The following is a 19,442-nucleotide window of genomic DNA, read 5'->3' on the forward strand; positions in this document are numbered from 1 at the left end:
TGGCCTCATGGTAACCTGTGCAATCTTGAGGTTCTGTTGCAGCGAACAGAATGGACACAGACCTCCAGGCATCACATCCCATTTTCCTGCTCTCATCACTGCCCTGAAAACCTTTGATAGCTCAATGCCTACCTCATTCTTTCTCTGGGCTTAAAAAAGAAAAAAGTATGAAATATTAAATTTATTTGAATACAATAATTAATTTGAATTCAAACTATATTTAATGTGAAATAAAGAAAACATAAATTTAACTGAGCTTATCTTTTTAATTTGCATTCAGTAGCCATATTGTATTGAATGGAGTCACACAAGATGCATGGAATGATGCCATTTTAGGCTGGGGTAAACCTAACAGGACCAGATAAAGTTTATCTGATGCCATGGCTCAGGGCATGAGATTACAAACCTAGATTCAATGGCATGCCCAGGGACAGGATAAGAGGTTGGACTTCTAGCATGTTCTATAATTCTGTTCAGCTGTGCACAGAAGTATAGACCACACCTATGTAGATGTTACAACTTGCCTACAGTTCTCTACAGAACAACTGGCTCGCCATCAACACAAGCCAGCCACTGTCACCTCTGAGCAGCATTTTGACCGGGACGCAGTTGCTTGTGCAGGTTACTAGAATAGGGCATCGGTCCTGACACAAGAAGATTCCACATCTAATTGTTGGATTGCCTGAGCTTAGACATTGCTAAATTTTATTTATCTGCCCTAGTGACTCTTTACTCAGCTCAGCATCTGACTATTACTCCAGTGAAGTCAGTTTTACTGTGTTGAAAGCACTATGTACTAGAAATGCCATCCCAGGGCTGCAATCTTGTTTCAGCTGAGATGTCATGTCGCATGTTTGTTTATTTTACTCTGTTTTATAGATCACAAACAAAATGAAGACCTTGGATGGGATTCAGATGAATTTGTAAGACATCATAAATGCCTTTTTATAATAAGATTAACTAAAAATAGCAGCTGAAATATTTTCATTGATGTTTCTGGTAGTCTTTTGATGTTAAACCTAAGTGATGTGCTTTAGACGGAGGATGATGATGATGACTACGAGGATCCAGACCAAGGAAAGGTGTCTGAGGATGATGGTGGCGATTATGAATCCCCAAATGAAGATGGGCAAGGGCACAACAGTGACAATGATTATGAACCCCCGCCTTCAAATGATGAAGAAGCGCATCAGTCCAAAATATTTGCAGCAAAACCCATCTCCAATGACTCAGATTATGCAGGTACCATTCTAAAATCGGCACTTGGATTCAAGTTAGAATAACTGTGTGTCACAAATAGCAGAGAATTGAAGTCGCAGATTTTACAGGATCAGAAGATTTATCATGATACTTGATTTGTACAAATTTAAAGAAATTTAGGCGAAAGCTTTTCAAAGAAATAAAGAAAGACAGGAGCTGGACTAGTCCATGTAGTCATTTAAGCCTGTTCCGTCATCCTGTCATTGTGTGGAACTGGTAAACCGACTAGGATGGAGGAAGAGGGTAAGGGGGAGGGGAGGGGAGTAAGTAGAAGTTACTTAATATTAAAGAATTGAATGTTCATACCGCTGGGTTGTAAGCTACCCAAGCAAAATATAAGGTACCTTTGACAATCTGCTTCTCTATCCACAACCGTAACTTTTATGTCATTCACAAACTTACTAATCATACATACTGCATTCACATCCAGGTCATTAATATATATCACACGCAATAATGGTTTCATCACCAATTCCTGGGCATAGATATTCAATTAAAAAAACATCATTCCACCACTGCTCTCTGCTTCCTATTACAAAATAAAATTTGGATCCTATTAGCCAACTTGTTTTAGCCTTCTGGACCAGCCTGCCACGTAGGATCTTTCAAATGCCTTACAAGTCTATGTAGATAACAGATCCAGGATCCTAGAGCAGTGAAGCAGCTGTGGTACCTGCTGTGTCCCCTTGTTACGCCATACCTCCTGTCTCCACCTGTCATCTTTTATGGCAGTGTCTGGTATCCATATTAACAGAAGGAGTAGTTTAGTGTAAAAAAATCATGACAAATGAACCAAAGCTGAGAGGTTTTAACCATGAACAACCATTGAACTGATGTGACTTCAGTTTATAGTCTAAATGAAATGATGTCTACAACAATCTTGCATTTCGTTAGAACATAAAATAGACAATGTCTGTGCCGACCATGAAGCCGGGACTTATCCACCTGCACGTAACCCATATCCCTCCATTCCCTGCATATCCATATGCTTATCCAAACGTCTTTCAAATATCACTGACGTATCTGCTTCAACCGCCATCCCCGGCAGCCCGTTCCAGGCAATCACCACTCTACAAATAAAAAACTTGCCCTGCACATACTCATTAAACTTTGTCCTTCTCACCATAAAGCTGTGCCCACTTGTATTTGATTTTTCTATCCTGGAAAAAAAGATTCTAACTGTCTACCCTATCTATACCCTATTTAGTACTCAAACACCTGGATTATTTGCTGAATTATGTAAAAAATGAATCCTTTGACTCAGATATCAAAGCTCCCCCAAATTAACCAAATCGAATGCTTGGTTGGTTTCAGAATGGAGATGTCAAACTATTGTTGCTCTGAGCTAAAGCTGTGGAAAGTTGGTTGGGCAGAATAGAGGGTGTTTGTTATACAGTGTACCTGATTTTTACCATAGCTACTCTGTACCAAAAACTGCAAGCACTGGAAATCTGAAATAAAAATAGAAATTGTTGGAAACATTTAGCATATCAGTCAACAAGTGTGGAGAGGAGTAAATATTTCACGCCATGATGGAAGGCAAGAAGGACCTTTTATTTATTTTTTAATTGTAGGGCATAAAATTAATCTCATTTTAGAACCGTCTATCTACAATATCTGTGCCGAACATGATGCCAAGTTAAACAAATAACCTCTGCCTGCACATGATATCACTCGAACAGTACAGCATAGGAACCTAGTACAGCATAGTACAGCATGTTTGTGATAGACATGATGCCAAGCTGAACTGATCTCATTTACCTGCACTTGATTCATATCCCTCTATTCCCTGCACTTCCATGTGCCTATCCAAAAGCCTCTTAAACACCACTGCCTCCACCACCACCCTGGCAATGCATTCCAGGCCCCCACCATCCACTGTAAAAGATTTGCCCCACACATCTCCATTAACCTTTCCCCTTCCCATCTTACAGCTATGTCCTCTAGTGTTGCATACATCCACGTTGGCAAAAAGTTTCCGACTGTCTACTCTATCTATGCCTCTCATAATTTTATATATTTCTACCATGTCTCCCCTCAACCTCCAATGTTCCAAAGAAAACAATCAAAGTCTATCAAACCTCTCCCTGTACTGAAACCCTCTAATTCAGGCAGCATTCTGGTAATAGACAAGATGCACCCTCTCCAAAGCTTTCATATCTTTTCTGTAATGGAGCGACCAGAACTGCATGTAACACTCTAAATACAGCCTAACCAAAGTCATATAGAGCTGCATCATGACATCCCCTTATGTCCAATGTCCCTAGCAATTAATTCAAGCATAGCATAGGCCTTCTTTACCACCCTGTCTACTTGCACTGCCACCTTTACTGAGCTATGAGCTTAGACTCCAAGATCTCTCTGCTCATCATTGCTGTAAATTGCTATTAACTATATACTTTCTCCTTACATTCAACCTCCCAAAGTGCAACACGTCACACTTGCTTGGATAAACTCCATCTGCCATTTCTCCACCCATTTCTGCAGCTGATCTATATTCTGCGGTATCTTCTAACAGTCTTCCTCACTGTCAACAACTCCAATTTTGGTGCCATCAGTAAACTTACTCACTAACCATCAACTTTTACTTCAGATCATTTATATACATCACAAACAGTAGAGGTCCCAGCACAGATCTCTGCGGAACATCACTGGTCACAGACCTGCCAAATTCATATGACCAAGTCATCGTAAATCCCATACATCCATAAGGAATCTTACCAAAAGCCTTACTAAGATCCATGTATACAACATCCATCACCACCACACCTTCATCAATCTCCTTTGTCACCTCGTCAAAAACCCCCATCATGTTAATGAGACACGACCTGCCGCGTACAAAGCCATGCTGGCTATCATTAATTAGCCCATTCTCTTCTAAATGGGAGTAAATCCTATCTCAAAGAATTCTCTCCAATAGTTTCCCTACCACTGATGTGAGGCTCATCGGCCTATAATGCCCTGGATTCTCTCGACTTCCTTTCTTAAACAAAGGAACAACATTAGCCACTGTTAAGTACTGTGGAACCTTGCCCGTGGCTAGAGAACAAAAATCCTCGTCAAGACCCCACAATCTTCTCTCTTGCCTTCCTCAATAACCTAGGATAGATCCCATCAGGCTCTGGGTACTTATTCACCTTAATGTTCTTTAAGAGCTTTGGGACCACCTCCTTCTCAAACTCAAACTGCCTAAGTATATTTGTATTCTACACACTGATCCTGCTGCCCTCCAAGTCTTTCTCCTCGGTGAATACAGACACAAAGTACTCATTTAGTACCTCACCTCCATCCTCCAATTTCAAGTATAGATCCCCTCCTTTATCTTTGAGTAGTCTTAACTTTTCCTCTATTTCTTATTTTTAACTTTTGTATAAAAAGCCTTGGGATTTTCCTTAATCTTATTTGCCAATGACATTCCATGGCCCCTTCTAGCCCATCTAATCGCATGGTTGAGTTATTTCCTACTCACTTTATATACCTCATAATCCCAGTCTGATGACACCTTCTTAAACCTGACATATACACTTCCTTTTTTCTTCCTGACCAAGTCTACAACCTCCTTGGTCATCCACGGTTCCCATACTTTGCCGTCCTTATCCCTCCCCCTTACTGGAACATGCTGATCCCGCACTTTGATCAGCTGGCATTTAAACGACTCCCACATGCCCTTTGTGGACTTATGCAATAACAACTGAACCCAATCTACTCTCCTGCCTAATTACATTGTATTCTGCCTTTCCACAACATCCAGACTCATCCCTATTCAAAGCAAACTTAAAACTTATGGAGTTGTGATCACTTTCCTAAATTCCTCTTCCACCGCATCAATAGTCACCTGGCCAGGATAATTTCCCAATACAATATCCAGTATGGCCACTCTCGAGTCAAACTATCCACATACTGTTCAAGGAAACCTTCTTGGATCCACCTAACAAATTCTGTCCCATCTAATCCTTTTGCCCTGAGTAAGTCTCAGTCAATATTGGGGAAGTTAAAGTCACCCACTACAACAACATGATATTTGATTCTCTATCTCCCGCTGGCTATTGGCTAGCCTATAACATAATCCCATTAGAGTAATTGCTCCTTTCTTATTTTTGAGCTCAACCCATAATGCCTCCGTAGATGTGTGCTCCAGTATGTTCTCGCTGACTACCACTGTGACATTTTCCCTAATTAACCAAGAAGCTCCTCCACCTATTTCACCCCTCCCCCCATCTCATCTGAAACATCGAAACCCAGACACGCTGAGCTGCCTGTAATGTCCCTCTCACAACCAGGTTTCCGTAATGACTAGAACATCATAATTCTAAGCACTTGAATTGAAGTAAACACACTTCAGCCCTTCATTATCCCCATATTCATGAACCTCTCCCTGCCTGTCCTTCCCCTGAGACTTATTATACACTCCACTTTCTCATCACGCCTTCCATTTGCTAACCTGCTGCTCTGCTTCTCATCCCCCTGTCATTCAAGTTCACCCCCTCCTGAGTAGCGCTATCAAACCTTCCTGCATGGGTGTTGGTGCCCCTTCAGTGAAGGTGCAATCCATCCCAAATTATCATATCCTTCCATTCCCTCCATAGCCATGTGTCTCTTAAATACCGCTATCATATCTGCCTCCACCACCACCCCTCAGAGCATTCCAGGCATCCACCACTGTTTAAACAAAACATGCCCCTCATGTCAGTGCCATCTATCTGTATTAATCCCATTTTCCAGCACTCAGCTCATAACCTTGTGCCATAATATTTCAAGTATTTTTTAAAGGTTGTGAGAATGCTCCTTTCACACATCAAAAATCACATTATCATATGAAATTTGATGCTTAGTTATAAACGAGATGCGAGAATAGGTGGTCAGAATTTTGATCAAAGAATTGGATTTTAAGATCTATATTAAGGAGGAGATGCAGGAGTTGGAGGGGTGTAGGAAGGGCTTAAGCAGCTGAAGGCACAGCCGCCAATGATGGAACAATGCAACTCCAGGAAGCGTTAAAGCATAAGATTGGACGGAGAAGCTCAGAGATCTTGACGGCTTGTGGAGCTTGAAAAGATTGCAGAGAGAGGGAGAGATAAATGAATAGAGGGATTTGAGAGCAAGGATGAGAATTTAAATACTGCGTCATTGTTTAACCATTGGCCAATTTAGATCAGATATTACAGGGACCTGGTATGAGTTGGATTTAGAGCAAGTTAGAAAGTAAATAGCAGAATGTTGGATCATCTCAAGAGTAAATGGGATAGTAGATGGGTAGCTGTGTAAAGAAGCTTTAGAAGCGGCTAAATCAGCTGAAAATTAATTCATAAAGTATAAACATGAAAGTAACATTTTATTCTTGCTTTTTAGATAAACGAACCACTTTAAAAGCTGAAAGCCAGCCACCCCTTCCCCCTCAACGACCCGGATCAGTGCCGATCGTACCGGCTGGAAACAAGCGCAGTATTGTAAGTGAATATTGAGTTATAGGGTAATACAGTATGGTAGGCAGAAACATTCAGTGACATAATTCATTTGTCTTTATCATTTTATTTCCTGTTTTTTGGTAAATAGTTGAATTATTGAGTGAAATTAAAGGGTGGGACGCAAAACCTAACATTAAAAACATATCTGAAAATGCAATATGGAAGCAAAGAGTTAAACATTCTCCTTATCCCAACTCTCTATTGTGGGCGAGAGAGAGACATAAAATGCTGGAGTAACTCAGCCGCACAGGCAACATCCCTGGAGAGAAGGAATGGGTGACATTTTGGGTTGAGACCCTTCTTCAGATTAGTCAGGGGAAAGGGAAACAAGAGGTATGGACAGTGATGTAGAGGAGACATAGAACAAATGAATGAAAGAAATGCAAAAAAGTAATGATGATAAAAGAAATAGGCCATTGTCAGTTGTTTGCAAGGTGAGAACGGGAACCTGGTGTGACTTGGGTGGGGGAGGGATGGGGAGAGAGGGAATGCAGGTGTGGGGAGAGAGGGAATAAAGTCCTAGCCTGCAGAACCTCTCCCTATAGGTCAGGCTCTGAAGTCCCGCCAACATCCCCATAAATCTTCTCTATACTCTTTGTAGCTTAGCAACATATTTCCTGTACAAGAGACCAAAACTGAACACAACTGAAGACTGTGACTTCACCAACGTCTTGTACAATTGTAACATAACATCCCACCTTTTATGCAACAACCCTGACTTGGTCATCAAACCCGCGGACTAAGGGAGTTGCTGTGGTAGTCTGGTGTGCTGACCTCTACCGGACCGAGGCCAGACGACAGCTCTCAGACACCTTCTCCTACTTATCCTTGGACCATGACCCCACCGACGAGCACCAGACCTTAATCATCAACACCATCACTGGTGTAAAATGTGGAAACAGGTCCTTCGGTCTACCGCGTCCGCGCCGACTAGGGGTCACCCATTCAGTAGTTCTATCCTACAGACTAGGGACAATTTACTAAAGCCAGTTAACCTGCAAACCTGCACATTCTTGGTATGTGGGATGAAACCAGAGTACCCGAAGGTAACCCACGCGGTCATAGGGTGAACATACAAACTCTATACAGACAGCACCCATAGTCAGGATAAAACCCTGATCTCTGCCATTGTAAGGTAACAACTCTACCACTACACCATTGTGCCACCCTTCTTCAAAAAAATCAGATTTGTGAGACAATCTCACCGCGTACAAACACAGGCAGACTATCCCTAATCATCGGCTGACTATCCAAATGCATGTATATGTTTTCTCTCAGAATACTCTCCAGTAAAACCGTGCCAATGCAGATGTTAGGCTCACTGATCTATAGTTCCCAGGATTTTCCTGGCAGCCCATCTTAAATAGGGGCTAAACATTAGCCACCCTCCAGTTTCCTGGTACGAAACCATATCTTATGATGATTCATATATCTCTGCCAGAGTGCCAGCTATTTCTTCACTATCTTCCCACAGTGTCCTCAGATATATCTGATCAAGCCCAGGAGATATGGGCCTTTCATTTGGGTTAGGATGTTAAGGACCTCCTCGACCGTAATACTGACAGTCCTCAAGACGCTTGCATAACTGTCCCAAATTCCCTAGTCTTCATGTCTTTCCTCAAAGTAAAATCAGAGGAGACACATTTATTAAGGACCTTTCCCAGCTCCAGTAGCTCTACGCAGATATGACCCGTATGATTTCTGAGGTGCTCTATTCTATCTCTTATTATCCTTTTTCCCTTAATGTACATCAAATCCCTTTGGATTTCCCCTAATATTACCTGCCAGAGCTATCTCCTGCCACTTTTTGCTCTCCTGATTTCCTTCTTAAGTACACTCCTTAGTTCCCAAAGCTCCTGGGGATACACTTGATCCCAGCTGCCTACACCAGTCATATGCCTCCTTTTTCCTGACGAGAGCCTCAATTTCTCTCGTCAGCCAAGTTTCCTTACGCCCACCTGTCTTGTCCTTCACTAACATTCTTTGCATGCCCTGAAATTTTGTCATTACATTTCTAAAAGCATCCCACTTTCCAGACGTTCCTTTGCCTGCAAACAATCAACTCTAATCTACTTCAGCAAGTTCCTGTCTAATACCATCAAAGTTTGCCATGTCCCAATTCAAAATTTTAACTTGAGAGCCCACCCCGTCTTTATCAATAACTATGTTAAAGCTAATAGAACAGTTATCGCTGGTCCCATAAGGCTCACGTAAGGATAGTTTAGTCATGTGCCTTTCCCAATATCTGAAGAGTAGGTCAAGCTTTGCCCTCTCCCATGTAGAGCTCTCTACATATTGCCTGAAGAAACTTTCCTGAACACATTTGTCTAAATTCAGTAGGTTTCTAATAGTCAGTCCTGGTGAATTTGGGGGCAGAATGGAAGTTAGTGATCCCACCACAAGTCATATCTTCCTGTCTCCACCCTTTTCTGCCTTCCACTGGTTTCCAACTCAAAACATCACCAATTCCTTTTCTCCAGAAATGCCACCTGACCCGTTGTGGTACTCCAGCACTTTGTATCTATCTTCAAATATAAACCAAGATCTGCAGTTCGTTCCTACACTTGTGCCAACATGCACAACGACTTACCCTCCATGATGAGAATGTCATGCAACCGTTTAGAGACATCTTGGACCCTGGCACCAGTGAATTTAAAGAGCTCTGGGGATTGACGTAGAACAGAGGGATCTGGGAGTGCAGGTGCATGGTTCCTTAAAGGTAGAGTCGCAGGTAGATAGGGTGAGCAAAAAGGCTTTTGGCACATTGGCCTTCATTAGTCAGAGTATTGAGTATAGAAATTGAGTGGTCATATTGCAATTGTGTAAGATGTTGGTGAGGCCACATTTAGAGTATTGTGTTCAGTTCTGGGCACCATGTGATAGGAAAGATGTTGTCAAGCTCTCGCCCATAGGTGAATCGAGGACTAGAGGACATAGGCTTAAGGTGAAGTGGAAAAGATTTAATAAGAATCTGAGGGGTAACTTTTTCACAGGAAGATAGTGGGTGTATGGAACAAGCTGCCAGATGAGATAGTTGAGGCAGGGACTATCCCAACATTTATAAAACAGTTAGACAGGTACATGGATAGGACAGGTTTGGAAGGATATGGACCAAACACAGGCAGGTGGGACTATGACCAGGAAGGCAGCACACTGTCATGGAGTCTTGATCGCTCCCACAAAATCTCCTATCTGCCCCCCTAACCAAGGAGAATACTACCACTATGGCGCTGCCTGACATTACTCTTCTCCACTATGCCTCACAGCCCTGCCTGCTTCTTCTGATCACCCCCGACAGGTCATCCCCTACAACTGTATCCAAAAGTGTATACCTGTTTAAAAATGAATGGCCAGAGGGGTCACCTCCATTCTTGGTCTACTCTCTTTCCTTGTGGTCACCCACCTACTCATTTCCTGTTCCTTAGTTGTGACCACCTCACTATAACACCTCTCCATGAAGTTCTCATTCTCCCCAATGATCTTGAGGTCATCCAGTTACTGCTCCAGTTCCCGAACATGGTCTGTAAGGAACTGCACCTGGACACAGTTCCCACAGGTGTAGTCACCAGGGACACCAGCAGTTTCCCTGATTTCCTTCAGGAGAAGCATTGCACCATTATACCTGCCATCTCTACTGCAGTAAACAAAGAAACAAAAAGCACAAGAATCACATGCAACAACAGACTATACCTTTACCTCCTGTCCTCCTCTGCTCAGACTCCTCGCCAAGGCCTCTTGAGCCAACAACGTGCACTTTCTCACAGCACTTATGAATCTTGAGCCAATGACTCACATTTACCCTCCACACAACCTCTCTCCCAATTTGGCTGCTTCCTTTGGGTCACTCAGCTAATTTATTAGTTGCTCAATTAGTCAATTTTGATCTCCCAACCAATCCAACAGCCAGCTTTTCAATATCTCCCTTTCCAGCTCTGACACTGAAATTAACTCACTACCCTGATTCACGGGCTAGCTTTTTAATTCTCCCACTCCTGTTCCAACACGAAAATTTACTGGCTCCACCAATCCAAGGGCCAGCTTTTAAATTCTCCTGCACCTGCTTCAACACTGGAATCAACAGTGGTGATGGAAGAAGGGCAGTGAAGGCTTGTCAATCTTTCACCCACCATCACCTCACTTTTATGAAATGTACAAGAAAAATTAGACTTCTGGATTCTTGGTCCTTCATGCTACTTCACAACAAAGAGAGGGTAGTTATAATGCTAGAGACTTTTCTCAAATTTTGCACCAATCAGGGAGAAATTTCTACTGAGAGGTTATACTGAAAACCCCATCATCCAGAAGTTGAAATGCTTATTTTTATTATTTCTTGCTGTGTGACCATCCCTGATAATTTATTTTAAATCCTTTGGTTATCTGGAAAGGGATATATAAATTACTTGCTCAGCAAAGTACCCTCTCTTCAACAATCAGCACCCTGCACCCATGATTCTGAGATTCACCAGTTAAAGTATAATGCATCGAGGCATGTGATTCATGTTTGGTGGAATCCCTTGAAGAACCCCCAGCATCCTCGGTTTCAAGTGGGTCCACATTGTATATTAGAGGAACTCTATTCCTTAATGTTAAAAAGGCCGATTGCGTAAACCAGGTGTGCATTTTTAAACAATCCAGCCAATAGGCCCTTTTCAAACTGAGTTCTGCCATATTACAATACATGTACAAATGAGGCAATAAAACTTACAACTTCATGTGTGGTCCAATAACACCAGGCAAAGTTGTGGAAATTAACTCCTCTTGATGCATACATAATATTTTTTGCACTAATATTATTTAGTTATTAAGTTTAAAAACAAACACACATTACAACAGATCAGGAACAAGGACTCCAATAGATGTAACAGCAGTATTTTTTAATATGCTTTCTCTTTTCCAGCCAAATATGTTCTCCAATCTATCAGTCAATGAAGATCCAGGACACAACAAGGATCGAGGCTTTACAACCCCTGCTTTCATGGGTACTATCATATTTATAGGGTTTTCTTCTAAAATCCATATATTCTGAACATTTCGTTTCTTTTAAGTTAATATCAAAATTATTATGAAGCCTTAACACTTTTTTTGAGTTATTGTGAAATTCCTGAATTTTAAAACCATGGTATCAGTGGTAGACGCAAAATGCTGGAGTAACTCAGCAGGTCAGGCAGCATCTCGGGAGAGAAGGAATGGGTGACGTTTCGGGTCGAGACCCTGCTTCAGTCTGAAGGCCTTGTATATTCTTGGTATTGGTATTGGTATTAGGCTTGGTATTCAGGCCTTGCCACAGTCGATGGATGCCCAAATAATTATACTGGGACTCAAGTTTGACCTGGTATTATTTTTTGCCATTCCTGATGGCTTTGTGAAGATCGTAGAGAGATTTCTTGTACCGCTCAGGATCGTTTGATGTAAGCAGTGGTCTTCACCTGGGAATAGACCTCACGGTACATCCATGGTTTCCCGTTGGGGAACATTTGGATTGTCTTCTTCGGCGTGCATTCCTCTATGCACTTACTGATGATGTCTGGTTGGCCACAGATTCCCTGAATATGGGCAAGAGTAGGGACACTTTGTTGAAAGAATACAAAACTAAAGACTATTTAAACATAGTTACACCATATTTGGATTAATTTGCATAGATCTAGTGATAGTTATAGGGCCAGTGCGGAAAAGATTCACCAGGATGTTGCCTGGAATAGAGGCCTGTAAGTATAGGCCGAGATTGGATATGCTGTATTTATTTTCACAGCAACATGGCAGACTGAGGAGTCTAGAACGAGATGTTTGAAGGGAGAAAAGTTTAAATGATATTTGTCACGCTGTGAAAACGGAGAGGATGAGACGGAGTTTCTTCCCACAAGCCATCAGGACTGTCAACTTTTATAACTCCAGAGACTAAATTTTTGTCTACACTATAGTAATTTATTAACTTTATTTATATGCTGTAAACTGTAATTCTTTTTTTGTGCACAATCCGCAGGCATTGCCACTTTCATTTCACTGCACATCGTGGATGTGTATGTGACAAATAAACTTGACTTGACTTGACTTGAGGGGTTGGTATCTCACACAAAGGATTGTGGTTATCTGAAGTGAACTACCAGAGGAGGTGGTAGAGGGAGATACAATTCAAGCATTTACAAGGCATTTGGATAGTTATGTAGATAGAAAAGGCATAGATTGATAGAGGCAAATGGGATTAGTGTAGGTAGAGATCGCCAACATGATCGGTGTGGAAAAGGTGGGTCGAAAGAGCCCATGCCAGTGCTATATGATTCTATGATTTTATCTATAAGCACAGGAAAGATAGCATCAATTTATTCACAAAATGCTGGAGTAACTCAGCAGGTCAGGCAGCATCTCGGGAGAGAAGGAATGGGTGACGTTTCGGGTCGAGACCCTTCTTCAGACTGATGTCAGAGGGGCGGGACAAAGGAAGGATATAGGTGAAGTCAGGAAGATAGAGGGAGATCTGGGAAGGAGGAGGGGAAGGGAGGGACAGAGGAACTATCTAAAGTTGAAGAAGTCGATGTTCATACCACTGGGCTGCAAGCTGCCCAGGCGAAATACGAGGTGCTGTTCCTCCAATTTCCGGTGGGCCTCACTATGGCACTGGAGGAGGCCCATGACAGAAAGGTCAGACTGGGAATGGGAGGGGGAGTTGAAGTGCTTGGCCACCGGGAGATCAGTTTGGTTAATGCGGACCGAGCGCAGGTGTTCAGCGAAGCGATCGCCGAGCCTGCGCTTGGTTTCGCCGATGTAAATAAGTTGACATCTAGAGCAGCGGATGCAATAGATGAGGTTGAAGGAGGTGCAGGTGAACCATTGTCTCACCTGGAAAGACTGTTTGGGTCCTTGGATGGAGTTGAGGGGGGAGGCTGGAGGTAATTACAGGGGAAGACAACCTTACTAAGTCAAGCAATGCAGTGTATATGGAGATATTCTATCCCACTGTCCTGCAACTTCTTTCTCCTCCATGCCAGCTGATGTTTCTATCCAGCTGCTGTGGACCATGTACCTTTGTAGATTGACATAAAATACTGGAGTAACTCAGCAAGACAAGCAGCATCTCTGGAGAGAAGGAATGGGTAATGTTTCGGGTCAAGACCCTTCTTCAGAAGAAGACCCTTCGTCTAAAGAAGGAATGCGTGATGTTTCAGGTCGAGACCCTTCTTCAGATGTGGGGTCTTCTTCTGAAGAAGGGTCTCGGCCCGAAACATCACCCACTTCTTTTTCTCCAGAAATGCTGCCTGTCTCACTGAGTTATTCAAGCATTTTGTGTCTATCTTCGGTTTAAACCAGCACCAGCAGTTCCTTCCTATACCTTTGCAGATTACTGTGCAGCATCATCTGCAGCAAACTGCACAGTGTCACTTCCTATCTGGTGAACACCCTATCACTGTATCTAAATTATGTTAACCACTCTTGCTTTTTATGAGAAATTCTCAAAACAGCCTTCATAATAAACACCAAGAATTGTCATGATAATTAGTGCACCATGACGAGTCCAATCCAATATTTATGCACCACTGTTTGCTTTAAGTATTTGTCAGTTTCATCAGTTTATAACTCTTGTAAATTACTTCCTTGTAGGTCCCAAAGTCGACAGGAGCAGGAAACCTGCTTTAGATCAGCCAGGCAGTGAAAGAGACTCCCCTTCAATGCGTAAGTGGAATTTCCGAACAATCGTCTTAAATCTTCAGCTGCTTCAATCTAGGACTGCACTTCTGTTACAATACTGCTGAAGGCTTTTGATTCCATAGTCTCCACATTAAATGTTTAAACTCCTTTGACCATTCTACCTTGCCACCTCCCATTCATACATTTCTCTGATAAGTTTGATCACTTGTTTTAAAGTCAATGTAGCTCAGTGTCATCTTTAATCTGAATAAGCTGCTCCAAAGCACTACATTAGAGATGCTTCCTAAACCTGTCTATTTCAGTGTTGAAGCAGCAGCGGGAGATTTCAAAAGGCATCATTCTGACTGATCAAATTTGGCTAATTGCGCAGCCAATATAATTAAGGCATAGTTGAGCAGAGTGGCCATTTTGGGAAGGAGGCTGTAGGGTGGGTAAATGTGACGCTTTGGCTCTAGAGGCTTCAGTGAGGAGGCTGAGCAGATGAGGGCGGGAGGTAAAGATACAGTCTGCTGTTTCTCGCGTGCAATTGTTGTGCTTTATTTCCTCTTGGTTTTCATGCAGTAGTGATGGCAAGTAGAATGGTACAATGTTCCTCCTGTAGGATGTGGGAAATCAGGGAAACTGCTGTTAACCCTGATAACCTCATCCGTGGGAATTGTGTCCAGCTGCAGCTCGCTGCATACTATGTTAGGGAACTGGATCTCTAGCTGGATGATCATCCAGGAGAATGAGAGCTTCATAGATTGGAGTTATAGTGAGATGGTTATAGTAAGTCCAGGACGAGAGTAGACAGGTGACCACATAAAAGGGAATAGGCAGAAAGTGTGGGAGAACCCTCTGGCTATTCATCTTGAAAACAGGCGTACCCTTTTAGATGTCGTTGAGGGGGTGGATACCAGTAGCTGTCAGGTCCGTGGCACTAAGCTGGGCTCTGAGGCACAGCAGGAAAGGGATAGTGGGCAGAAAAAGTGGGCAGGAAAGGGATAGTGGACAGGCAGAGTCATAGTGGGAAGAGGCTCATTATGGGCGCAGACATGCGATTCTGAGGCAGCAATCAAGACTCCATGATGACAGGATCAGGATGTCTCTGAACTGCTGCATGAGATTCTCAAGGGGTGAGCAACCAGAAGTTGTTGTGCATATTGGTACAAATGGCCGAGGTAGGAGGTGAGGTCCTACAAAATCAATATAGGGAGATAGGCAAAAGGTTAAAAAGCAGGACTGCTGCAGTAGGATCTCCAGATTACTCCCGGTGCCATGTGCTAGTGAGGGTAGGAAGAGAGAGAGAGGGCAGATGAATGTGTGAAGTTGGTTGCTGTGGGCAGGGGTTCAGATTTTTGGACCATTACGATCTCTTCTGGGGCAGAGGTGACCTGTCCAAATAGGATGGGTTGCACCTGAACTGGAGAGGAACCAAGCAAACCAGGCAGGTTTGCTAGTGCTACACGAGCGGGTTTAATCTAGATTGGCACGGTGGGAGGGGGAGGGAATCCAATGCAGGATTCAGGCAGGTAAGAAGCTGATAGTTGGTTTGGCACTTAATGAACGAAAGTACAGTGGACACAATAGGCAGGAGCAAGGATTGTTGCATTAAATTTCATTTATTTAAATGCAAGTGGCTTGATGGATAAGACAATGAACTCAAGACGTGCTACTAGAACATTGTAGTCGTTACATAAACCTGGCTAAGAGAGGGATAGGACTGGAAGCTTCATGTTCCAGGATATAGGAGCTAAAGGAGACAGAGGTGGGAATGAAGGGTGATGTGGTGGTGCTCTATTGATTAAAGAGAATGCCACAGCAATAATCTGAGAAGACATAATTGATGGCTTATCCAATTAGCCTATATGGGTGGGGCTGAGAAATTAAAAAAATTAAAAGAGGATGATCACTTTGTTGGGAGTGTACTACAGCTTCCCAAATAGTCAACTGGAATTAGAAAAGCAAATTTGCCAGGAGATTGCAGGCAGCTGCAAGACTAATAAGGTTGTCACAGTAGGAGATTTTAATTTTCCTAAAATAGACTGTGGAATTAATTAAACGGCCCCAGAACTCCTCAAGCAACATGTAGAGGGCCCTACAAGGGAGAGAGGAAAGTTTGATCTACTCTTAGAAAATTGGGAAGAGCAGGTGACTGAAATATCCATGGGTGAACCTTAAGTGTGGGCCTGCAAGTTAAGATTTTGACCTGGGTCAGGGCTAATTTTAATGGTATTATTAGAAAGGAACTTACTAAAGCTGATTGGAGTGGGTTGTTTATGGGCAAAGGAACATCCAGAGAGTGGGATGTTTTAAAAAGTGTGATGACAAGAGTTCAGGGTATGAATGTTCCTGTCATTATTTTGTAAGTTTCAATGAGATTCCCCCCTAATCCTTCTAAACTCTAGAGAGTACAGACCGAGAGCTGTCAAATGCTCATCATACATGAACCCAGTCATCCCTTGAATCATTTTCCAAGGAGGCAGGAGATAGCTCTGGCAGATAATAAAGGAAATCCAAAGACATTTTGTAAGTACATTAGGGAAAGAGAGGAATTAAAAGGAGAATATGGTCCCTCAGAAACCAACGTGATCATCTCTGTGTGGTGCCACAAGAGATGGGAAAGGTCCTCAATGATTATTTCTCCTCTGTTTTTACCATGGAGAAATACATGAAGACAAGGGAACGTGGAACAGTTAGTGGAAGTGTCTTGTGGATGGACAGTCTGTTTTATGGCCAAGAAGGTACTGGACGTTCAGGGGTGTATGAAGGTAGATAAACCCACTGGGGTGGATCAGATATATTCAAGGACACTGTGGGAAGCTAGATAAGAAATTTCAGGCATGCTGCCTAAGATGTCTAAATCATCATTAGACACAGGTGAGGTGCCAGACACTGGAGGGTGGCTACTGCTGAGCCTCCATTTGAGAAGAACTGCAAAGAAAAGCTTGGGAATTATAGACCTGTGAGCCTAACATCTGTTGTAGGCAAGTTACTGGAGTAGATTCTGAGGGATAAGATATACATGCATTTGGATAGATGGGTAAATCAAGGATAGTCGGCATGATTTTGTTCATTGGAGATCCTATCTTATTACTCTGAGGTTTCTGCAGAAGTAACCAAAAAGGTTGATAAGCCAAAGCCATAGACATTGACAAGATAGACATTGCCGACTGCCTTGATCAGCGCACACTGGATGGAATATAATGTGGAAAATGTGAGGTCATCCACTTAGTGCACAAAATTAAATGGTGAGTTTATGAAATGGTGAGCGATTAGTTCAAGTTAACATTCAAAGGGCCTTGTACACAAGTTATTGAAAGCCAGTCAGGGACCTCGGCAAAACATGTCCAAGGCAAAGAGCCCTCGGACATTCCTCCCCAACCACTTTGATGACCAATATACTCGCACTTGCAGGTTTTCCGAATCAATCCCAAGGATTTGTGTAAAGGGCTCACATTGATAATCCTGTTCTTTTTATGACTAGGAAAGTCCCACTTTCCAAAGATACACACAAAAAGCTGAAGTAACTCAGCGGGATAGGCAGCGTCTCTGGAGAGAAGGAATGAGTGACGTTTCGGGTTGAGACCCTTCTTCAGACTGGTGAGGGATAAGGGAAACAAGAGATATAGATGGTGATGTGGAGAGATAATCACAGAGGGGGAACTGTGAGAGAGGATATTGCAGAACTCTTGTCAGAGAGAGAGGAAGAGAACTTCTTCAAAGTAGACGTACCTTGAGGAGACTTCGCAGTGGAGCAGACGAAATGTGTAAGAAGGAACTGCAGATGCAGGTTTAAACCAAAGATAGACACAAAAAGCTGGAGTAACTCAGCGGGACAGGCAGCATCTCACTTTCCAACAGGATTCCAAAATGTAGTAGATGCCCATTGATACCATAATAAGAATTACAAATTTTATGCATGCTGAATGTAATTTGTGATCATTTTCCTTTCTATGAACAAGCAGCATGAATATATAGTGAACTCTGAACTCCTGAATACTGGGCAGTTCTCTAACATTATAATATCTACTTTGAATCTATGAGTTATACAGCATGGAAACAAGCCGTTCAGCACATGCTGAACAAGATGTCTATCTGAGCTGGTCCCATTTGCCTGTGCCTGGCCTATAAAACCTTGCGTGATACACAAGATTTTGTGATCAGTAATTTGTATATCTTGTGGATTATTGATATGTCTTATTTATGAATATTTTTCAGTGAAGAAATCTCCATTTCCAGATAAGGTAAGAGAACATTTTATTCCATTCTTCATGAAAACACCTCAAATTGTCTTTCTTGCATGTTTGACTTTGATGTGAAGCAGAGTAGTTATGTAGTCAAATTAATTTATGGTATGTTTGGCTTTTGTAAAGATGATTCAGAAAAGAATCCTTGTACTCGAGGAATCCTCTGAAATAAGGGATGGCCACTATTCATTACTGTCAGAAAACTTCTCAGCAAATACCTAAACATTATATTTTCCCAGTTTGCTTTGCATAAAACAATCAAATGATGTAAAATCATCTTAATGGTGAAAGAGTGTTGAGTTATTGTATACTGCCTCAGCATTGAAAAATGTGAATGTCATTTTCTATTGTGATAATGAAAAATTGGACGTGATTTGGGACATTCACATTCTTACATAAGGATAAGTGCAACAAAGTATGTTGCATACTGACACACTTTCTCACTGTCAGCATCTTCTACAAACTTAATAAACAACATCTACATTTACATCCAAATCATCCATGTGTGTGTGTATATATCACAAGCAACAGAAACCTCAGAACAGATCCCTGTGGAACTCCACTAGTCACAGGCCTCCAGCTAAAATAATACTTCCATCACAACCCTCTATCTTCAATGAATAAGCCAGTTCTGAATCCAAACGACCAAGTCATTTTGGATCCCATGCATCTTAATCTTCTGTATTAGCCTACCATGAATCAATGCCATATTTAAATCCATATAGATTTACATACACTGCCTCGTCAATTACCTTTATCACCTCCTCATGGAACTCAATCAAGCACACGAGACTTGAGCCGCCACAGGCAAAGCCATGCTGACTCTCTCTAATTAGCCCAAAATGGG

General features: G+C 42.3%; 1 protein-coding gene across 1 annotated transcript in view; it reads left to right on the forward strand.

Annotated features, from left to right (window-relative positions):
- lcp2a (lymphocyte cytosolic protein 2a) overlaps positions 1-19,442 on the forward strand; it is a 105,397-nt gene that overhangs the window by 40,485 nt on the left and 45,470 nt on the right. Inside the window, exons 6-11 of the mRNA XM_078411225.1 lie at positions 880-923; positions 1,038-1,242; positions 6,610-6,707; positions 11,623-11,704; positions 14,319-14,390; positions 18,567-18,592. Coding sequence (XP_078267351.1) covers positions 880-923; positions 1,038-1,242; positions 6,610-6,707; positions 11,623-11,704; positions 14,319-14,390; positions 18,567-18,592 — 527 coding nt within the window. The remainder of the gene's footprint in view (positions 1-879; positions 924-1,037; positions 1,243-6,609; positions 6,708-11,622; positions 11,705-14,318; positions 14,391-18,566; positions 18,593-19,442) is intronic.

This window comes from Rhinoraja longicauda, chromosome 14, assembly GCF_053455715.1.
Source record: "Rhinoraja longicauda isolate Sanriku21f chromosome 14, sRhiLon1.1, whole genome shotgun sequence".
Taxonomy (NCBI): Eukaryota; Metazoa; Chordata; class Chondrichthyes; order Rajiformes; family Arhynchobatidae; genus Rhinoraja; species Rhinoraja longicauda.